At 60.5% G+C, this 19,157-nt stretch overlaps 1 protein-coding gene across 5 annotated transcripts in view; it reads left to right on the top strand.

The window, feature by feature from the left end:
* Positions 1-19,157, top strand: part of TMEM94 (transmembrane protein 94) — a 34,998-nt gene that overhangs the window by 10,492 nt on the left and 5,349 nt on the right. For 3 of the 5 annotated variants that reach the window (XM_052658537.1, XM_052658539.1, XM_052658535.1), the window contains exons 2-18: positions 1,943-2,075; positions 11,604-11,723; positions 12,427-12,554; positions 12,843-12,979; positions 13,159-13,361; positions 13,726-13,877; positions 14,388-14,490; positions 14,713-14,799; positions 15,006-15,122; positions 15,498-15,554; positions 15,800-15,904; positions 16,013-16,177; positions 16,379-16,594; positions 17,135-17,450; positions 17,970-18,143; positions 18,506-18,608; positions 18,720-18,937. In XM_052658537.1, the coding sequence (XP_052514497.1) occupies positions 2,052-2,075; positions 11,604-11,723; positions 12,427-12,554; positions 12,843-12,979; positions 13,159-13,361; positions 13,726-13,877; positions 14,388-14,490; positions 14,713-14,799; positions 15,006-15,122; positions 15,498-15,554; positions 15,800-15,904; positions 16,013-16,177; positions 16,379-16,594; positions 17,135-17,450; positions 17,970-18,143; positions 18,506-18,608; positions 18,720-18,937 (2,425 nt within the window). In that variant the 5' untranslated portion in view covers positions 1,943-2,051. Of the gene's footprint in view, positions 1-291; positions 356-1,942; positions 2,076-11,603; positions 11,724-12,426; positions 12,555-12,842; positions 12,980-13,158; positions 13,362-13,725; positions 13,878-14,387; positions 14,491-14,712; positions 14,800-15,005; positions 15,123-15,497; positions 15,555-15,799; positions 15,905-16,012; positions 16,178-16,378; positions 16,595-17,134; positions 17,451-17,969; positions 18,144-18,505; positions 18,609-18,719; positions 18,938-19,157 lie in introns of those variants that run through there. The other 2 variants (XM_052658536.1, XM_052658538.1) reach the window with 2 other exon arrangements.

Below are 19,157 nucleotides of genomic sequence, written 5' to 3'. Positions count from 1 at the left end.
TTAATACTGTGAAATAGGTATCATCACTCCCATTCATTGAACAAGGACACTGAGGCTCAGAGAGGCAGGTGATTCGCCAAGGTCATTTGGCACTTGGCACATGATGGAGCCAGGATTTGAACCCACCGGTGTTTGGCTTTGAAGCCTGTGGGTTTTTTCACCATGGGCGGGGAGTAGACCTGGCCCTTTAAGGACACAGCTACTGGTTTCGAATTAGGCAGTTAGGGCCGGCTCTCTCCCAGAATCCCATGTATGGAGTGATGGGAACACAGAGACTCACAGAAGAATGTCGTGCTCCTGGCTGCCCTTTCGGAGCTGCTGTGGTTCCAGCTGGCCGCACAGTCGTCTCACCCTGGTAGTGTTGGCGGGGAAGTTGAGCAGAATCTCCGCCTGGCTCCTGATGCCTCTCTCTGTGTGGTGACTGCCTCTTCCAGCCCCCGCTGGGACGGCTGTCATGGGGACCTTGAGCTGTCCTTGTAAACAGGGCCTGGGTGCCCGAGTCAGAGCGGCCTCTGGGAGACGTGCACTCAGCCTCCCCGGATCCCATGTCAGCTGGCTGCCTGTGACCTCTGGGACTGTGAGAGCCCTGCTTGGCAGAGCAGAGGGACGGGCAGACTCAGCCATGCAGGCCCGTGAGGGATCAGATGGGAACGTGGGTCGGATTTAGTGCCTGCAGCGCGTGGGCCTCCTGCCTGGAGTCCTCTGGACACAGCTTTTTTTTTTTTTTAATTGTTTCTAGACAGTTCTCCTGGGCTTGTGAGCAGCTCCGCTTAACAAGGCTGTGCTGTCTGCCCCAAGAGAACTGTTAGAGAGCGGGTTACTTTGCTCTCTCCGCAGCTAATTGGCCTTCCCAGGTGGTGCTAGTGGTAAATAACCCGCCTGCCAGTACAGGAGACATAAGAGACGTGGGTTCGATCCCTGAGTGGGGAAAATCCTCTGGAGGAGGTCACGGCAACCCACTCCAGTATTCTTGCCTGGAGAATCCCATGGACAGAGGAGCCTGTCGGGCTGCAGTCCGTAGGGTCGCAGAGTTGGACACGACTGAAGCAACTTAGCCTGCACGCACGCATGCATGTACTCTTTACCCAAACACTCATCTGAAATTATAAAGTGTGAATGGGTGAGGGTCAGGGATTATATGGGGAGGGAGGAGGAGGTGAGACTAATCTTCATTTTCCACATTATTGTTGCCTTGGACCCTTCAGCCTGGGGCGCCTGCCCAGGTGAGCACTGCCCCATTGACCAGCTGCAAGAGAGGCCCGCGGCCCTGGGCGTGCACACGTTTGCATACGGTGTGTGTTTCCCACAAGGTGGAGCAAGCAAGTCTCTACCCCGATCATCTCTGCCGCTCTCTCCACCATTTGCCTGATTATTCCAGTTGTATCTAGATTCCAGTTTACCTTCACTTTTTTGGGGGAGGGGCTGCACCGTGTGACACGCAGGATTCCTAGTTCCCTGACCAGAGATCGAACCCACACCATCCGCAGTGGACACGTAAACACTGGACCACCAGGCAAGTCCCATACCTTCTCTTTTAAAGAGACGAGGAGGGGCTTCTCTGGTGGTTCAGTGGTTAAGACTCTGCACTTCCACTGCGGGAGGTGTGGGTCCCATCCTTGGTTGGGGAACTGAGATCTCGCATGCCATGCAGTGCTGCCAAAAATAAAGAGCTAATGAGCCACGGCTTTTCCTGCTCGCTGAAAGGAACAAAGCGTACATGCCTCCAAAAATGAGGGTTAAAAGAGGGGAAGCTTGCAGCCCTCCAGCATCCCTTCTGTAGCCGTCTCCCTCCTGACTTCACAAAGCTGCCAGCTGCCAGGACAGGCTGGGGCCCAGCGGTCAGGGCACCGTCTCCTCCACGTCCTGCTCGACTGTTGAGGTGATCCTCTTGTGTTTCACAGAAGCGGCCCCATGGGACCTCTTTCTTCTTTTTTTCCCCCAGATGTCACGGTGACTGTGACAGAGTCACTGGGGTTCGTACATGTTGCAGAGGAACCTTCCTTTCGGGGGTGGCCACCTTCCTCTGGGCATGCCTGCAGTACTCTGGGCCCATGGACCTGAAAGAGAAGCACGAGGTAGGCTGTGATGGTTGCCCTCCTGGGGACTGTGTGTTTCTGTTGGACTTTCTGACCTGTGTTTGCCTGGGAGGTCCTCGTGAGGGGGCTTGACACTGAAAGTGAGAGGTGGGGTGTGTGGTTCTGGGGCTCGGAGCACGTGATCTGATCCTTCGATGAGGCTATTGACGGCCGGAATGCACAGACTCCGGGAGCTGGGACTCAAGGGCAGAGGGTGGACCAGTGAACGTGGCCGCGTGGAGCCGGTTCCCGATCGGGGTTGGGTCCCAGCCAGTTTCCACTCCTCGCCCAGGGCTGTGTAATTTCACTTGTTTGCTGTCTGCCCCAACCTGCCGAGCCGTGTTGAGTATTGTCCGGCGCCCTCTCTCTGGTTAGGGAAGAGCTCCCCAGTCAGACTCCAGGCACAGCTGCTGAATCAGCTGGGGGTGAGCCCCCCGGCGGTCCAGGCGGCACGCCCCCACCCGCAGCCTGACTCGGGCACCCCCAGCCTCCACATACACCATCTTTACGCAGAGCTAGATTTGTCGTCGATCTGAGCACCCCTCTCCTGGGACGAAGATTGCCCTACATCTCTGCCTGGACGCCTGTCACACATTCCTACAGGTCCCCCTGTCTCTGACCTCCTGTCTCCACTGGGTGGGTAGGGAAAGCTACCCCAAACGCAGAGTTGACCTTTTTTTTTGTTGCTCCTGCTTAAAAGTCATTGTGTCGCCTGCCAAAATCTTTACTATGGGGTCCACAGCCCTCCACACGCCCACTTCTGCCCATTGGCCCAGCATCCCACACCTCCCCTGCCTTGGTGTTTACCACTGATAATTCTTTTTCTGGGGGGGTGGTGTGCTGTGCAGCCTCTGGGATCTTAGTTCCCTGAACAGGGATCAGATCTGTGCCCCCTGCTGTGGAAACACAGAGACCTAACCACTGGACTGCCAAGGAAGTCCCACCACTGGTAATTCTGAGTGCTTTAGAGTTTGGGTACACACTTCGTGTTTAGGCTGTTACCTAATCCCCTCCCCCTCCTTCTCCTGCCAGGCTTCTACTTTTCTTTCATTCAAGATCTGGTTTAAGCATGACCTTCTCCAGATACTTCCTCATCCCCCCAGAGTCCCTTCTTCCAGCATTCACAGCCCCTCCACCGTCGTACTTGCTATGCCGTGTTGACACCATCTGTCTGTCCCGCTTTATCTCAGCGTCCCTGGCTCCTAGCATAGAGCCTGGCATGTAGCAAGGGCTTAGTAAATGTTGATTGACTTGAACTTACGATAGTGATCTTCCTGCCAAAGAGACCTTGGGAGGTCTAGGGAAGGAGCCATGGGTCCACACACTGGAACCTGGCTGACTGAGGACATGTTCAGCTCCAGGAATCACGTGCCTCTGGATGGGTTGTGGACCAGGCTCGTGGACCTGAACTTAAGGCCTCCTGCTCACAGAGGCCTCTGGCTGCTGTGCAGGTGTCCATCCTAGCCGGGATGGGCATGCAGGCAAAGCTCCACTTGTCCCACCCCCAGCCTGGGGGCAGGGCTGCTGTGTACAGTTGCAAGGGCCGTGCACTGCTCAATTCCAGGGAGCGCCCTCCCTCCAAAGGTTATGATGTGGTGATGAGGTGGCCTGCCTGGGTGAGGTTGAATGTCCCCAAAACAGAGGACAGTATCTTTCTCTGGTTCCAGCCTGTGGCTGAAACATTCATTACTATTGAATCAGGGAAATAGATTTCTGTGGTCCAGGGGCTGGCTTCTCTCTCAAGCCCAAAGAACACTTGTGAACCCAGGCTGGATGCCTTTTGTTGGGGAGGGTTTTCCTTTATCCTCTTGTTTTTCTTTCTGGATAGATGTTCTCCTGATCTAGAAAGCACCATCACCACCATCATCAATTGTATTCATGGAATGCTCCCTGTGGGTTGGTAGAGCTCTAGGCCCCAGGGCGGGGGTGGGGGGGTGGGGGGGTGGGGGGGGTGGGGGGGTGGGGAGGGGGGGGGATGGCCTTTGGCTTACAGACTATTGGAGGAATTTAAGGGTAAGCAGCTAAGTAATAGATCTGATGACGTTTCTACCTGAGGTACCTTGTGAGTTGTATAAATGTGGGCTTCTAAAGTGGATCTCTGGGGCCTCCAGTGGGAGTGGGTGAGCTGACATGCTGGGAGTTGTTGGTGAGGTTGTCTGTCGCTGCCTGGCAACCGTTTGGCTGTTGCCGGTTGATCCTTTGCATCTCGCCCCCCTCCTCTTTGTGACCTACCTGTCCTCAGTGTCCTCGGGAGGCACCCCTCTCCCGTCTCCAGCCCGTGGTGGATGTGCCATTGGCAGTGACAGTCTGGGTCTCTCCTTCCCAGATGCAGAAGTTCCCCTTTCACTTGCTGCAGTGGACAGTGTTGGAAAGGGGGGACCAGACACTGGAAGGCTGTGCTGGGGGCTGTGGAGCACCTGGGTTGGACTCTATGGGCTGTTGCACAGGAGAGACAGTGCTTGCTTAGTTGTGGTTCCCCCAGAGCAGTGTCTTCGTAGAAAGCTAAAGGGGAGTGTGCCCTGGGAGCCGGGGCTGGGGGTCAGGAGTCTCCTGGGCACTTTGCTGAAGCTGCTGCCCGACATTGGAGTGACTGCCTCTGAAGCCGACCCCTCCTCCCCCTTCCTCCTCCGGGTGACTTCCTGCCCTTAACCTCCGGATAGCCCAGGCCCTTCCTTTCCTATCCCCGCTCAGCTCTGGGTTTGGCGGGCCTGGGGTGGGCCCCCCCACCCCACCCCACCCCACCCCACCCCACCCCACCCCCCCGCCCCAGTGAACTGTGCTAGAGAAGGGGGAGGGGAGAGGCTGGCTGCAGAGGAGATGGCGTTGTCTAGGAAGCAGGGCCCTGGAGAGGCTGTCTCAGGTCCAGCCCGCGCTCAGGTTTTGGACCTGTTAGGCCGTTTCCTCTCCGCTGAGGTGTTCCTGCCCCAGCCTCAGGGTGGCCTGGAGGGAGGCAGAGAACTCTCCTGTCCGCTCTCAGGATCTTTTGCCCCCATGTCATCCAGGGGGTCCGTTCTGACAGCTTCCTGTGTGTCAAACTCGGGGTCCTGGAGTGATGCCCAGGCCCTGAATGGGGCCCCAGGAGGTCCCCAGCCCCCCTTTTCTTGCGGGGATGAGGCCGGTGTCCTGTCCCAGCAGCACCTGGGCAGGAGTATCCGCGTGGAGTCGGTGGACGGCTGCTGGCTGAGCTCTGCACTGGCACCGATGAGTGGCTCTTGGAGGGCCCCCACCTGGTGGGAGGGAGTTTGGCCCGTTGTTGGGATCCCCAGAGGCTTCCTTTCAGGGGCTCTTCCCTCTCCCTCTCTGGTCCCCTGGTTTCTGCCCTCCTGGAAGTCAGTGCTCCGGTTTTCTCGATTGTCAGCCCTCTCCCCTCCTCTAGGATGTGCTGCTATTAATAACTCTCAAGTCCCCGCTCCCCTCCTTCCCGCAGCTCTAACAGAGGAGAGGGCTGCGGTTGGCGTGGCTCCATGCTGGAGTGTCAGGGATCCGGGGGACTCCCCCGGTAGGGCCCCTCACCTCGCCCAGTGACAGGGGCCCCAGGAAAGGGATTGGGGCGGTGAGAGGCCAGGTCCTCCTTGATGCGGGCAGCTGCCCTCGGGGCTGCGGGCCTACAGCAGCCATTTCCTGCCCAGCCTCTCCTCCGGTGGGCGCCTCCCGACCCCCAGGCTCCCCGCGGTGCCTCCCCTGCTGAACGGGCCAGCCCCTGACATCTGGCAGAGTCCCTGCCGGTCCCCCCTCTCCCTGCTCCCTCCCCCCCGCCCTCCAGCACCGGCAGCCCGGCCTCCGCCTCCGCCTCCTCCCTCCCTCGATCTGCAGCAAGACTGGGAACAGGCTGAATTAATCAGCAGATTGAAGCTCCACTCTGCTGCTGCCGCCGCTGCACCGGCTCCTCGCTCACACGCGCTCCAGCCCTCTCCCCTGTTCTCCCCTGCCCTCCCTCACCCTCTCCGTTTCCCGTCTGCTTCTCGCCCTCCCCGGGGGCGGTGTTGGCAGCCCGGTAGCTGACTCGCTTGTGGCCCAGGCGCTGCCCCATGCTCTTTAAGCGGGCAGAGCTGTGGACGGCCCCGCAGGGCAAAGGCGGCAAAGTGAGTATGCCGGCTGGGCTTGACAGCCCCGTCCCGCCCGCCCAGCTTCCCCGCTTTGTGTTGGAGGCTTTGGGTTAACGGTGGGGTCGAAGGTGGAGGCTGGACCTGCATTAGAGGGAGCGAGGACCGTGGAAGGAGCCTGGGAGTGGGAACCATGAAGCCGGGGTGTGGAGCCGCCCATCCAGCCCCTGAGTCACCCACCGTCACCCAGAGCGGGACAGGAGCCCGTGTTTCCCCGTGGGGCACCCTCTCACGGCATGCCGGGACCCGGGTCACCGTGTACACGGCTTGGATGCCAGCCCGTCCTTGGGGCCCTGAAGGAGGCGTCTCTCGCTGGACCACATGGGTCTTGAGACAGGAGCCACCAGGGCTGAGAGGGGGAAAGGGTTTCTTCCTGGATCTTGTCCGCAGGAGGTGAGGAAGAAGATGGGCGAAAGTATGAGGAAGAGGAGGAGGGGCCCCTGCTTAAGGTTTTGAGTAGCTTGTCAGTGAAGTCGATTCCGGTCTGTCTGGCCCAGCTCAGATGAGGTTCGTGGTGATGCTTGTCATATGTCCTGGAGGACAGTGGCCTAATCTCTGCTCCGGTGATTCCAACATCGTGGAGTCCAGCTTTGGGTCCCCTGCCCGCTGCACCAGCCATGAAGGCCGTGACCCAGGGGACCTGGCAGAGGGTCAGCTGGTTCTGATTAGCGGTTTTGTGCTGTGGCCAAGGCCAGTTCATCATCGGTCCACCTGAGCCTAGGGGACCTTGAGTCCACTTTTTCCCGAAACAGGTCAAACAGGAAGGAAGACGGCTGCTTTGCTGAGGGAACCTCAGAGGAGTCCTGACCGGGGGTGCTTCTGGGCCACCGGAGAAGCCTGACACGGTGGCACAGGGCAGCCCAGGTGTACTGGCTCTTGAAGCCTCATTAGACTGACCCAGATGCTTAGCTCTGGGCCCTGGGGAGCGGATTCGGTTCTGGAGCAGGTTCCTTGCGGTTCTGGTTGGACCCATCACTACCTGCTGCTCCCTGAATCCCTGGGCCTGACCCGTGTCCTCCTTTGGTGATGAGACGGAGAGGGAGTGAGGGGTGTGATGGCAGCCCTCCTGAGCCCGCCCCTGCTGGGGCCTCAGGAGTGGAGGCCTGGAGGCCGAGCAGCTCAAAGAGTGGGACATGGTTGCTTCTGCCCAGAAAACCTCAGTGTCGGGGAAGAAGCAGGGCCGCCCCTCCGCTCTGGCGTGCCTCCTGGAGGTGCCTGGGGGCAGGGAGGAGGAGCCTCTGAGCACCCCCCCCCGCCCCCCCCTGGACAGGCTCTCCGCTTGGCCTTGGTGGACAGAGAGGAGGAGACCTTGGATAGAGTGCGTGTGGCCTGGGTTCTTACCTCTCACACCAGCCCCAGCCTTGCACCAAACCCGCTGTGGGTGCCCAGCCTCACTCAGTGCTTTTGAGAAGGGCCGCCGTGAGCCTTTTCTTTGACCAATTTCCTCCGCTTCATTTCTCACACCTCGTGGGTGGAAAGCCTCGGGAAAAGCAGAGAAGCAGTGGTTTTCCCCACGCCCGGGCTCTCCTGCTGGAGAGGGGGTTGTCATCATGCCTCGGATGCAGCCACAACAGTTGGATCTGCGGGCCACGGAGGGCCGACTGGAGGGCGGTGTCGGGCCCTGGGGCCTCTGTGCGGGCAGGCGCTTTCCTCAGGAGGCATATAATTACAGTGGCTCATTTTCCCCCTGCTGTGTTGCCTTTAATCGCCAGTCTGGAGTGGGTGCTCCAGACCAGACACAACATGCGGGGGGCTGACTCATGGGGGCTCCGTGCTCACCTGCCACTGCCCGGGGAGCTTCTGCCACCCTCTGGCCCCTCCTCCTACCCCTGGAGGGGAGCAGATTGCAGGTTCCAAGAACCTGGAGCAGAGAAGGAGCTAAACGATCGCTGGGTCGGGGGCTCAGGGGGTTTGGGGTGCCTGAAATAAGACAGCGGGTACAGACCAGCCACAGGGCAGGCGGAGGGCAGTTGCCGAGTGTCCACAGTCTAAAGGTCCGGCCAGAGGAAGGCAGCACCCCGGCTGCTCCCTTAGCCTTCCTGAGCCTGGCACCCGTTCCGGCCCAAGCAGCTCTCCAGGTGACTCCACAGCCCCATGAGCTTTGTCAGCCCTTGCTTTCTCCTGCCCTTTGGCGCACAGCCTGTCCACCTCTGCCAGCCAGCCCTCCCCTGCCCGCAAGAGGTGTACTCACTTTAGTTTCTGGAGACCTGGCCCAGGCAAGTCCACCCTGGGAACTCGCACTCCCTGCTGGGGAAGGGAGTTCAGAGGGTTGAGCCCAGAGGAGGACGGGGCAGGGGAATGACAGGCGGGCCTCCCAGACTCTCTTCTTCCAGGGTTTTCCGGGGATGAGAGGGGCAGCCATCCCCCTCTGGGGCCAGCCCCTTAGCCCTGGACAGGCCCCTGGTCACCCTTTGCTTTTTTCTCTCTCCTTCTTGCCCCTGGAGGCTTTCTTCCCTCCAGCCAGGAGTCTAGGCAGAGGTGCTGGCCTTACCTGGCACTCCTTTGTTCTGGACCATGGGCTCTCGGCCCGGATCCCTGCCAGAGGGAGGTGTTTACCCTTTAGGGGGTGCCAGCTCCCTGCCTGGAGGCCCATTTCTTCCTGAGCTGAAATAACCAGTTCTTCCCTCTTGGAAGAGGCAGGTCTCATCTCATAATCCCCCAGAGCCTCTGTGGAGAGCAGGATGCGGGGGGGTTCAAGCGAAGGAGCTGGGAGGTCTTTGGGTGGTACCCGCTCTGGGGCCCGTTCTCACCCCTCAGGCTGAGAGAGAGCTGGCGACAGGCCCGCGGTGCCCGGTCTGCAGCCAGGGGATGCCACCCCAGGCCATCAACCCCTAGTGGTAGAGATGTGTATCTGGTGAGGGGCTAGGCTGCCATGGCGTGGAGGGAATATGGAGACCCGCAGGGAGGAGGAAATCCAGGAACGTTAGTGGACAAAGTCAGGGCAGGACCCCGAGGGTAGGAGCAGAGAGGCAGGGCTGTGAACCCAGGCAGCCCCACTGGCTTAGTGACGCTTGGCCGGGACCCATTGGATAAACCCAGACCCTTTCTTGGCGCCCCAGGGCTAGGCTTCCCCTCTCCTTGCTCAGAACTTTCCCTGGTGAAAGCCCTCATTGGTGCTCTTCAGGTTGCCCTGGGAAAGACTCACTGCTCCCCCAGGCCCTGTCTTTCCTGGGGGCCTTCTTTTCCCCTGGACCCCCAGCTGGGGATCTGTGCCTCAGATCCACCCAGGGTGGGCCTCACCTCCAGAAGTGTTGATGGGTAGGTCTGGCATGGGGGACCTGGACCTGCACATTTGTAAAAGCTCCAGGCAGTTCTGCCATAGGTCCTGGGTTGGGCTTCCCAGGTGGTACTAGTGGTAAAGAACCCGCCTGCCAACGCAGGAGACGCAAGAGATGCGGGTTCTATCCCTGCTCCGGGAAGATCCCCAGGAATAGGAAATGGTAACCCACTCCAGTGTTCTTGCCTGGAGAATCCCATGGACGGAGGAGCCCGGCGGGCTGCAGTCCCTCGGGTCACAGAGTCAGACACAGCTGAGTGGCTGAACACTTGACAACGCTGATTAAGGTGTCCTTGATACCAGTGAAGCTACATGCACGTTCGTTCACTCATTCACTCACCAAGTATTCATTGAGCTGCTGCCCTGTGCTGGTGGGAGAGCACAGACATGGAAGAATTCACCACCTGCTTTCAAGGAACTGGCTGGCTGGCTGGTGGGGGAGCCAGACAAGTAAGCCTATGCTGCCGGTGCCCTGCGGTGCTGCCTGTGAGCCAGGTCACCCTGCGGTGCCGTTGGAATACAAGCCTCCCCCAGTATGTGCAGCCCTGGGTTTTGGGAAAATTTCCCAGAGTGGGTGGTGGTTGAGCCGAGTCTCAGAGAAGTAAGAGTTGTCTGGGGCAGGGAGTGTGTTCTTGGCTAGGAAAATACAGGAAGATGCTGGCACATGAGCTCACGGAGCTGGGTGTGTGGCAGGAACAGCAGGAGAGGAGGCTGGAGAAGATCCCAGACCATGCTCAGGAGTCTGGGCTGGATTTTAAAGGGAAACAGGGTCAGTTGATCAGATGCGCGTTCCCTGGCTGGGATGGAAGGTAGGGACTGGGAGGTGGGAAGGGGAGGCAAGGGTTGAGGGGAGGGGCTGAAATGCCTGGGTGAGGGTAACTTGCAGGAGGGCTACTGGCCCTGGTGGGGAGAGCTGGGCGGTAGTTTCGGGGTTTTGCACGTGTCGACTCACAGATACCTATGAAAGAGCTGTGGATCAGTCAGAAACGGGTCAGAATTTAGGACGGTGGTCAGGCTAGCGGTCAGATTTAGGCGTTGGAAGCTTATTGCTGGCAGGCGAATCCCTGTGGCTGATGTTGCCCTGGAAACGTTCACAGTGTTGTGGACATGTCATAGGAGGGACTGCGGGGTAGGCGGACAGGACAGAGGAGGCGAGAAGCCCAGGAGAGGGGGTCTCGCTGGCAGAGGTCCGTGCCTCGTTCCACCCACCCTCAGCGAGTGGGAGCGCGGGGCATGGTCAGTACAGGCCCTTTCCTGGAAGCAGCCTGGGAGCAACCTTGCTCTGAGCCTGCATTCTTCTCGCCGTCAGTGTTACAGTAGCTTCCCTTTAATGAACTGACGGTAACAGAAGTTGGTGGGGTTTTTCTTCTTCATGGTTTTACTAAGGAGAACTTTAAGCTAGTACCTCTAGGTTAGTTCTCTTCTCCCCCCTTAGAAAGCGAAAGTTGCTCTTTGCGACCCCACGAACTGTTCAGTCCATGGAATTCTCCAGTTGAGAATACCAGAGTGGGTAGCCTTTCCCTTCTCCAGGGGGTCTTCCCGACCCAGGGATCGAACCCAGGTCTCCTGCATTGCAGGCGGATTCTTTACCGGCTGAGCCACCAGGGAAGCCCCTCACGCTTAAACAATCCACATTTTCCAGCCGGAGAACTGGGAAAGATGGCCACAGTGCAGTAAGGGGAGCTGGGCGGTGAGCACGGCCCAAGTGGTACTGGGGTGCTGATGGCGGTGGGTTGGGAGTTGAGTGAAAGGAGAGTTAGAAGATGCTGAGCCTAGAAAGGTGTGTTTCTGGCCTTGTTTTATTTTACTTTTTGACTGTGCCAGGTGGCCTGCGGGATCTTAGTTCCCTGACCAGGGGTCAAACCTGTGCCATCTGCATTGGGAGCGTGGTGTCCTAACCTCTGGACCATCAGGGAAGTCCCTCTAGTTTTGTGTTAAACTGGGCTTTTGAATGATCAGGGGACTGTGTACCTGTACATCTTTTAGCTCGGTGGGGAACATGCTCATGACCCCTACCGCTTGCCAGGGGCTAGTGAAGGGGAGGGAGGGCGAGGCCTTGGGAGGAGGGATGAAGGTTCTGGGGAGGCGGGAGGGGAGGGGGCCTGGGCCTCCCGTGGGATGCCGAGCGCCACCCCCTCTCCCCTCTAGGGCGAGCCGCCCTTGGCCCTGGGCCTGTCCACCTGGAAGGCCCTCAGCATTCTGAAGGAACAGCTGGAGGCAGTGCTGGACAGACACCTGAAGGAGCGGAAGAAATGTCTCACGTGGAAGGTGACGCGTCCTCCTGGGAGCCCAGAGCCTAGCTGGTGTCCTGGTCCATGCACTGGTGGGAAAAGAATTTCCAGACATGAGGCAGAATGAGAGGAGAAGAAAGTTTTCTAGAGTGGGAGACGCTGTTAGCATAGCAGGCCGGCTCGAGGGAGAGCCGAACCCTTTCAGAGGCTGGCAGCCAATTTTTATAGCCTCAAGACAGAGAAAATTCCTACTGGAATGATGGCATTAGGTGATGGGATGCCATAGGGCTGATAATAGGGTGGGTATTTGACCTAATATGGAGTCAGGGGACTGGCCAGTTTAGATCCGGAGGCTCATGGCAACAGTTGCTATGGGGCTTGGTCAGTTCCAGAGATTTTCATCCTGTGACCCTGGTCCAGGGCTCCACACCCGTGGCCGTGGTATAGGGCTCCACAGTTTGGGATGGCGGAAAAGCTTGAGAGGCCCATTCTCAGGGCCGGGACTCACCTTGTCCTCCTGGGCAGCATGACCCAACCGAGGCATCCCTAAAAATCAGAAAGGAGTCAGGGTTCCTTTCAGAGTGATGTCCTGACCCCCAGCTGGGACTGAAGCAAGGTGATGGAGGCAGCCACAGGGGGCGGGATAGGCTGGGCTGGGGAGGAAGGCAGTCAGATCCTAGCAGGTCAGAGGGTCCCGGCCCCTTCCTGCCCCCTCACTTGTCCCCCGGCTCCTCCCCCAGGAGATGTGGAGAAGCAGCTTCTTGCACCACGGGAACCGCTGCTCCTGTTTCCACTGGCCGGGTGCCTCGCTCATGCTCCTGGCCGTGCTCTTGCTGCTCGCTTGCTGCGGGGGCCAGCCGGCCGGCAGGTACACAGCCCACAGCCCTGGTGGGGGTGGGGGTGGGGGGGTTCTTCCTGTCTCTCGCAGCACAGCATCTGGGCTTGTCTGTCTCCTGTCCCCCGTACCCACCTGGGGAGACAGGGAACTGCCCCCCGCAGTCAGAGCCTGGGTCAAGTGGGAATCTGCTCGCCAGCTGCTGTCAGAAGCAGAAGGGAGTGGGGAGGGCAGCATGGGGCCCTGGGTTGGCTGGGCTGCAGAGCACCCCCACCCCGTGCCGGCCAGGACCCCCAGGACACCCTCCCCTCTCACTGCCAGCCGCGGGGTGGAGCTGGGGAACGCCTGCGCGCTCTTCCTCCTGCTGCTCCTCAACCTCATCCTCACTGGGCGGCAAGACCGGCTGAAGCGTCGGGAGGTAGAACGGAGACTACGGGGCGTCATTGGCCAAATCCAAGGTGAGGCCGGGCTGGGCGCAGACCTGCAGAGGGGCCAGTGTTGGAATGAGGGGCGCGGGTTGATGCAGGACTTCCGGGGAAGCGAGGAGAACAGACCCGGATCCCGAGGTGCGTGTTGGATCTGGCTGGTGTGTGTGGAGCTCCGGGTGAGGCTGTGTCCCACTTTCCACCTTCATCAGATGCCCTCAGGGATGGCAAGGAGGTCAAGTGGCCAGATGCCATGTACCCAGACCTTCACATGCCGTTCGCACCATCCTGGTCTCTGCACTGGGCCTATAGAGATGGACATCTTGTCAACCTGCCGGTTAGCCTGCTGGTGGAAGGAGACATCATAGCTCTGAGGCCGGGCCAGGAATCCTTTGCTTCCCTGCGGGGCATCAAGGTAGCTGGGGGCTCCTCTCCTTCCCTGGAAATTCTGTGGGAACATCCACCAGCAGTGGGGGGAGGGTCCTGGGGCTTAATCCTGACGCTTGCTGCCCAGCTCGCGGGTTTCCTGGCAAGCGCTCTAGGAAAAAACAGAGAAAGCCTGGAACATCTTTCTCTTCGTCATGTTCTTCCTTCTCTGTGATCCTCAAGTTGCTAGGAAACCCGTCCCCCAGGCTCTTCCCACCCTACCCCAGGTGACTCCTTGCTCACTGATGGTTCTTAACCTGGTGAGAGGTCTCTGCATCGCTGGAATAGTCGAGGAAGAGTGGCTTCCCCGGGACCCATTGATTACCCTCCCCCTGCTCCCCCATCTGCGGCAGGACGACGAGCACATCGTCTTGGAGCCGGGAGACCTGTTCCCCCCTTTCTCGCCGCCCCCGTCCCCCCGGGGAGAAGTGAAGAAAGGGCCGCAGAACCCCCAGCAGCACCGGCTCTTCCGTGTCCTTGAGACCCCCGTGATCGACAACATCAGGTGGGGGCGCTGCGCTGTCCCCCAACCTCTCCCCCCAGAGCCTCCCCACTGTGAGCCGTGAGCCAGCTATGGCGACAGGAAGGAGCTTGGTTCGTACCTGGGCCCCTTAGAGCAAGCATCTGCAGGGCCTTCACTTTAGCTTCTTGTGAGGATTCTTTTTTTTTTCCAGTTTGTTTGGCTATGTCAGGTCTTAGTTGTGGCTTGCAGGCCCAGTAGGTGCGACACGTGGGTTTAGTTTCTCCACGGCATGTGGGATCTTAGTTCCCCGTCCAGGGATCGAACCCACGTCCTCTGCACTGCAGGGTGGATTGTTAAGGAAGTCCCTTTCGTGAGAATTCTTCAACTGGATGATTGACCCCCTCTCAGTCTGGACTCTGAAGGGACAGCTTCAGAGGTGGCCATGGGCCACAGTGGCCAGGAGGCCATTCTCCCAGGGCCAGGGCCTGGGAGGGGAGCAGGGAGCTGCAGGACCCAAGGCTCGCCCGAGTGTAGGACCATCTCTTTCTGCAGGTGGTGCCTGGACATGGCCCTGTCCCGCCCGGTGACCGCTCTGGACAACGAGAGGTTCACGGTGCAGTCGGTGATGCTGCGCTACGCGGTGCCCGTGGTCCTGGTGTGTGCGGCCGGGCCATGGCAGAGGCAGCAGGGGGCCGGGGGCTGGGGGACCCTGGGAGCCAGACTCAGGCAAGCCTGTGAGCAAAGACAGGAGGGTCCAGGCGTGAGCTGGCTAGTGCCGGGGGTGGGGGAGTGTGAGTGGGCAGAAAGTGGGGTGCCTTAGAGCCTGGGTCCCCCCTGGGGTGAGGCATTAAGGCAGCATCTCTTCTGTCCCCAACAGGCCAGCTTCCTCATCACCAATGCCCTGCGCTTCATGCTGAATGCCCCGGGTGTCACCACCTGGCAATATACCCTCCTCCAGCTGCAGGTAAGACCACCCTCTCCTCTCTTTCCACAGAGACTGGGTCCCCTCGAGGTGCCTTGACTGCCCCTCCCACCCCCAGCCCAGGGGTCTCCCAGACTTCCGCTTCGGAGCGCCTGCTTTCCTTTCCCCCTTCCCACCCGCTGCCCCGAGCGGTCCCTGTTACTCAGGGGAGGGCCCCAGGAGCCTCATTGGGGCTCGCTCTTTCCCAGGTGAATGGCGTCCTGCCCATCCTCCCCCTGCTCTTCCCGGTCCTCTGGGTCCTGGCAACCGCCTGTGGAGAAGCCCGCGTCCTGGCCCAGATGAGCAAGGCCTCCCCCAGCTCCCTGGTCAGTTGTTCCGGGGCCTCAGGGAGGGGGTGTGGGACAGTGCAGAAAGAGCCAAAGACAGGAACAGAAAGGCAGAGTGGGCTGTGCCCCCAGCAAAGAGGGTGGAAGTGCGGCTGCCCCACCTCCCGCCCTGAGCCCAGCACACGGCCCGCCCTGGGCAGCTCTCTGAGGGCTCTGCCTCTCTAGCCAGCAGGATCTCCAGACCAGGCCCCGGGGACGGCCAGGCCTCCATCCACCCTTGCTCTCAGCAGACAGGGGTTCCGGGGCTGCCTGGTGTCCTTCACCAAGAGGTGCGAGACCCCCACCCGCCGGCTCCGAGGCCTGCAGGATGGTGGCAGTTTCCTCTCCAAGTCTCACTCCCTCTTCTCTGTGCAGCTGGCCAAGTTCTCAGAGGATACTCTCAGCAGCTATACGGAAGCCGTGTCCCCTCAGGTACCCTCGTCCGGATGGATGCTGGCCCTGTACCCCCAGCCCAGCTCCCCCAGGCCCCTTCTGGAGCCCCTGGGTACCCCTGCATTATGGCCTTGAGCCTCCCTCTCAGAGCCCCTCTAGCCTCCCCGTCCCATATGGGTAATGTGTCACTGCTGGGGGGCACACACTCCCCCCAGACCATTTCCTCTCGGTCCCCAAGGCCATCTCCAGGGAAATGTGGCCGAGCGCCTTGTCTCTGCCCCCAGGAGATGCTGCGCTGCATTTGGGGCCACTTCCTGCGGGTGATCCAGGGGACGTCGCCCACACTGAGCCACAGCTCCAGCCTGCTGCACAGCCTGGGCTCCGTCACGGTGAGGGCAGCCCCGCGGGAGGACCCCGCCTCGGCAGGCGGCCCTCCGGAGTGCCCTGGCAGCCTGGGGAACGCTACCTCCCTTCCCGGTCGCCATCTCCCCCTGCAGGTCCTGTGCTGTGTGGACAAACAGGGGATCCTGTCGTGGCCCAACCCTAGCCCGGAGACCGTGCTGTTCTTCAGCGGGAAGGTGGAGCCCCCGCACAGCAGCCACGAGGACCTCACGGACGACCTGTCCACCCGCTCCTTCTGCCATCCCGAGGTGGAGGAGGAGGTGCGGCCTGGGCCGGGCTGGCAGCCTCTGGGGGGACAAGGCGAGGCGGGAGGAGAAGGAGGGCTCAGGCCTCAGTAGCTGCTGTCGAGACGGACCCCTGGGGGCCGTGACGGGCCCCCGGGGGCCCATAACGGCCCAGCCTCCTAGCCCGAGGCGACATCAGGAGTGGGGTCCAAGGCCTGTGCTCATTGTTCTCCTCAGCCCCACGAACGCGATGCCCTCCTGGCCGGCTCCCTGAACGTCCCCCTGCACCTTTCCAATGAGCAGGAGCGCAGCGGCAACTGGCCAGGCGACGGTCCCAAGGCGCCCGAGCCCCACCCTCACCACTGGGCACACAGCCGCAGCAAACACCTGTCTGGCTCCAGCGTGAGCTTCAGCAGGGACACTGAAGGCGGCGAAAATGACGACCCCGGCAAGGTGAGAGGGGACTGGGGAGTGGCCACCTCATCGGTCGTGGGGCACCCTGGCCTCTTCTGCTGGGGCCGCTATAGAGGTGCCGCCCAGCCTGGTGCAGGTGGAGCCCGGGGCTCAGACATCCTGGTCCCTGTTCTCAGCTCCGGAGGCCTCGTGCCTGGTTCTCCCGCAGAGTAGGCCCCTCCCCCTTTTCCGGCTTTGGTCAATGGTGGTAATTGGTTGGGGCAAGACCCTGCTGATCGCAGCCTTCAAGAGACAGAGAGCCAATAGCTCCCTCTAAAGGTATTTCCCCTGGCTGAGCGAGGCTTGGCCGTTTCTTGCCCAGTCTCGACAGCCTCCTCTGAGCTGGTGACAGTGTTGCTGGGCACGGATTCTAGAAGCCCCCGGAGCCAGGAAGGGTGCAGAGGGGTGTGGGGAGGGCCGGGACAGCGTAAGCTGGAGCGTGCCCTGCCGGGAGGGGGTACCTTCTCTCGGGGGCACTGCCTGCACCACCCCCCCAACTTCAGTCTAAGCTCCCCCCCTTCCCCTTCTCCTGTCCTCCAGACCCAGCACAGGCCGGAGGGGGAGCCCTACGAAGCCGAGGACTTCGTGTGTGACTACCACCTGGAGATGCTCAGCCTGTCCCAGGACCAGCAGAACCCCTCCTGCATCCAGTTCGATGACTCCAACTGGCAGCTGCACCTCACCTCGCTCAAGCCGCTGGGCCTCAATGTGCTGCTGAACCTGTGCGACGCCAGCGTCACTGAGCGGCTCTGCCGGTTCTCAGACCACCTGTGCAACGTCGCCCTGCAGGAGAGCCGCAGCGCCGTGCTGCCCGTGCGCGTGCCCTGGGGCCTCTGTGAGCTCGCCCGCCTCATCGGTATGCAGCCTGGTGACTCTTCCCAGGAGCTGGGCCACAGGGGCCAGGTGTGGCCTCAGCCCCTTTATCTGTTCATCTATGTATTCATTTATCTACCCATCTATGCATTTATTTATTTGTGGCTGTGCCATGTGGCTTGTGGCATTTTAGTTCCTCAACCAGGGATTGAACCTGTGCCCTCAGCAATGAGACCCCAGAGTCTAAGCACTGGACCACCAGGGAATTCCCTGATCAGTGCCTTTAACCAGGCACCACCGCTTGACGGTGCTCCCTTATCCGGGAAGATAACTGCCCGTGGGGTGGACGGACGAAGGGAAGCAGCCTGGCCTGACTGGGGTTCTCTCCCCGCCAGGAAGGGAGGGAGGTGTGTGGGGTGGGGATCCCCCCGAGATGCCCCAGCTTCAAACACACCAGGGCCAGGTGTGGCCTCAGTCAGGAGCACCAGCATCCCTTCGAGCTTCCGATCAGCCCTTTTAACTGCATGTTATCTGTTTATTCATCCATTCACCCATCCCGCAGGCTTCACTCCCGGGGCCAAGGAGCTCTTCACGCAGGGGAACCACCTCGCACTCTACCGTCTCCCCAGTACTGAGACCATGAAGGAGACCTCGCTGGGGAGGCTGTCCTGCGTCACCAAGCGGCGGCCCCCGCTCAGCCACATGATCAGCCTCTTCATCAAGGACACCACCACCAGTGAGCCTCCCTGGAGTGTGGGGGGGGTGGGGCTCTTTTCAGGGTGTCTTCTCTCTAGGGAGCATTAGCTCCTCCCCGAGACCTCACACGTGGCAGAGATGGGCTTTGGGGACAGGGGCTAGGACGGTGGATGCCGCGGGTCGTGGGGCTGTCTGGAGGACCAGCGGCCTTGTGTCCATGTTACGCACTCAGTGGCCTGGGCGATAGGTTTGTTGCCATGATGCCTGGAGGATTCCCACGGCCCATCCCTCACCCAGGGGCTCCTTTTAGCATCCTTCTCAGGGCTGGAGATACGTCCTCAGAGGTCAGCGGGAGGGGCGGTGGCTTGGGGCACTCAGGGCTTGGTCCTCCACTACCCTCAGGCACAGAGCAGATGCTGTCCCACGGCACGGCCGATGTGGTCTTGGAGGCCTGCACAGACTTCTGGGACGGAGCTGACATCTACCCTCTTTCGGGTTCCGACAGGTAGGTGAGGAGGCACATGGCCAGTGGTGAGAACCATCGGCTCTGGCTGGGTACCCAGAGGTCGGGACACCCTGGGACCACTCGCTTCACTTCCGTCCTCTTCCCCGGCAGAAAGAAAGTGCTGGATTTCTACCAGCGAGCCTGTCTGTCTGGTTACTGCTCTGCCTTCGCCTACAAGCCCATGAGCTGTGCCCTGTCCTCCCAGCTCAACGGCAAGTGCATCGAGCTGGTGCAGGCGCCCGGCCAGAACAGCATCTTCACCACGTGCGAGCTGCCCAGCACCATTCCCATCAAGCTGAGCGCCCGCCGCGGCAGCTGGAGCTCAGACGGTACCGTGGGCCCCGTCCCCAGGGGCCAGGGGCCGGGAGAGCTTGCGGGGGCCTGGAGGAGAGCCTAGCAGTGGGGACAGCAGGCAGCGCTGGACCTGGAACACCTTGGTGGCTCCGTCTGGTGATGTGGGCAGGTTCCTCAGCGTCAGCTGTGCCCTGCTCATGGTTCGTGGTGCTGCTCCAGACGTAGAAAAGCGCTTTCTCTGAGGTTAGAAAGCAG

The sequence above is a fragment of the Budorcas taxicolor genome, chromosome 19, assembly GCF_023091745.1.
Source record: "Budorcas taxicolor isolate Tak-1 chromosome 19, Takin1.1, whole genome shotgun sequence".
Classification (NCBI taxonomy): Eukaryota; Metazoa; Chordata; class Mammalia; order Artiodactyla; family Bovidae; genus Budorcas; species Budorcas taxicolor.
This window is presented reverse-complemented; position numbering and strand designations above follow the sequence as displayed.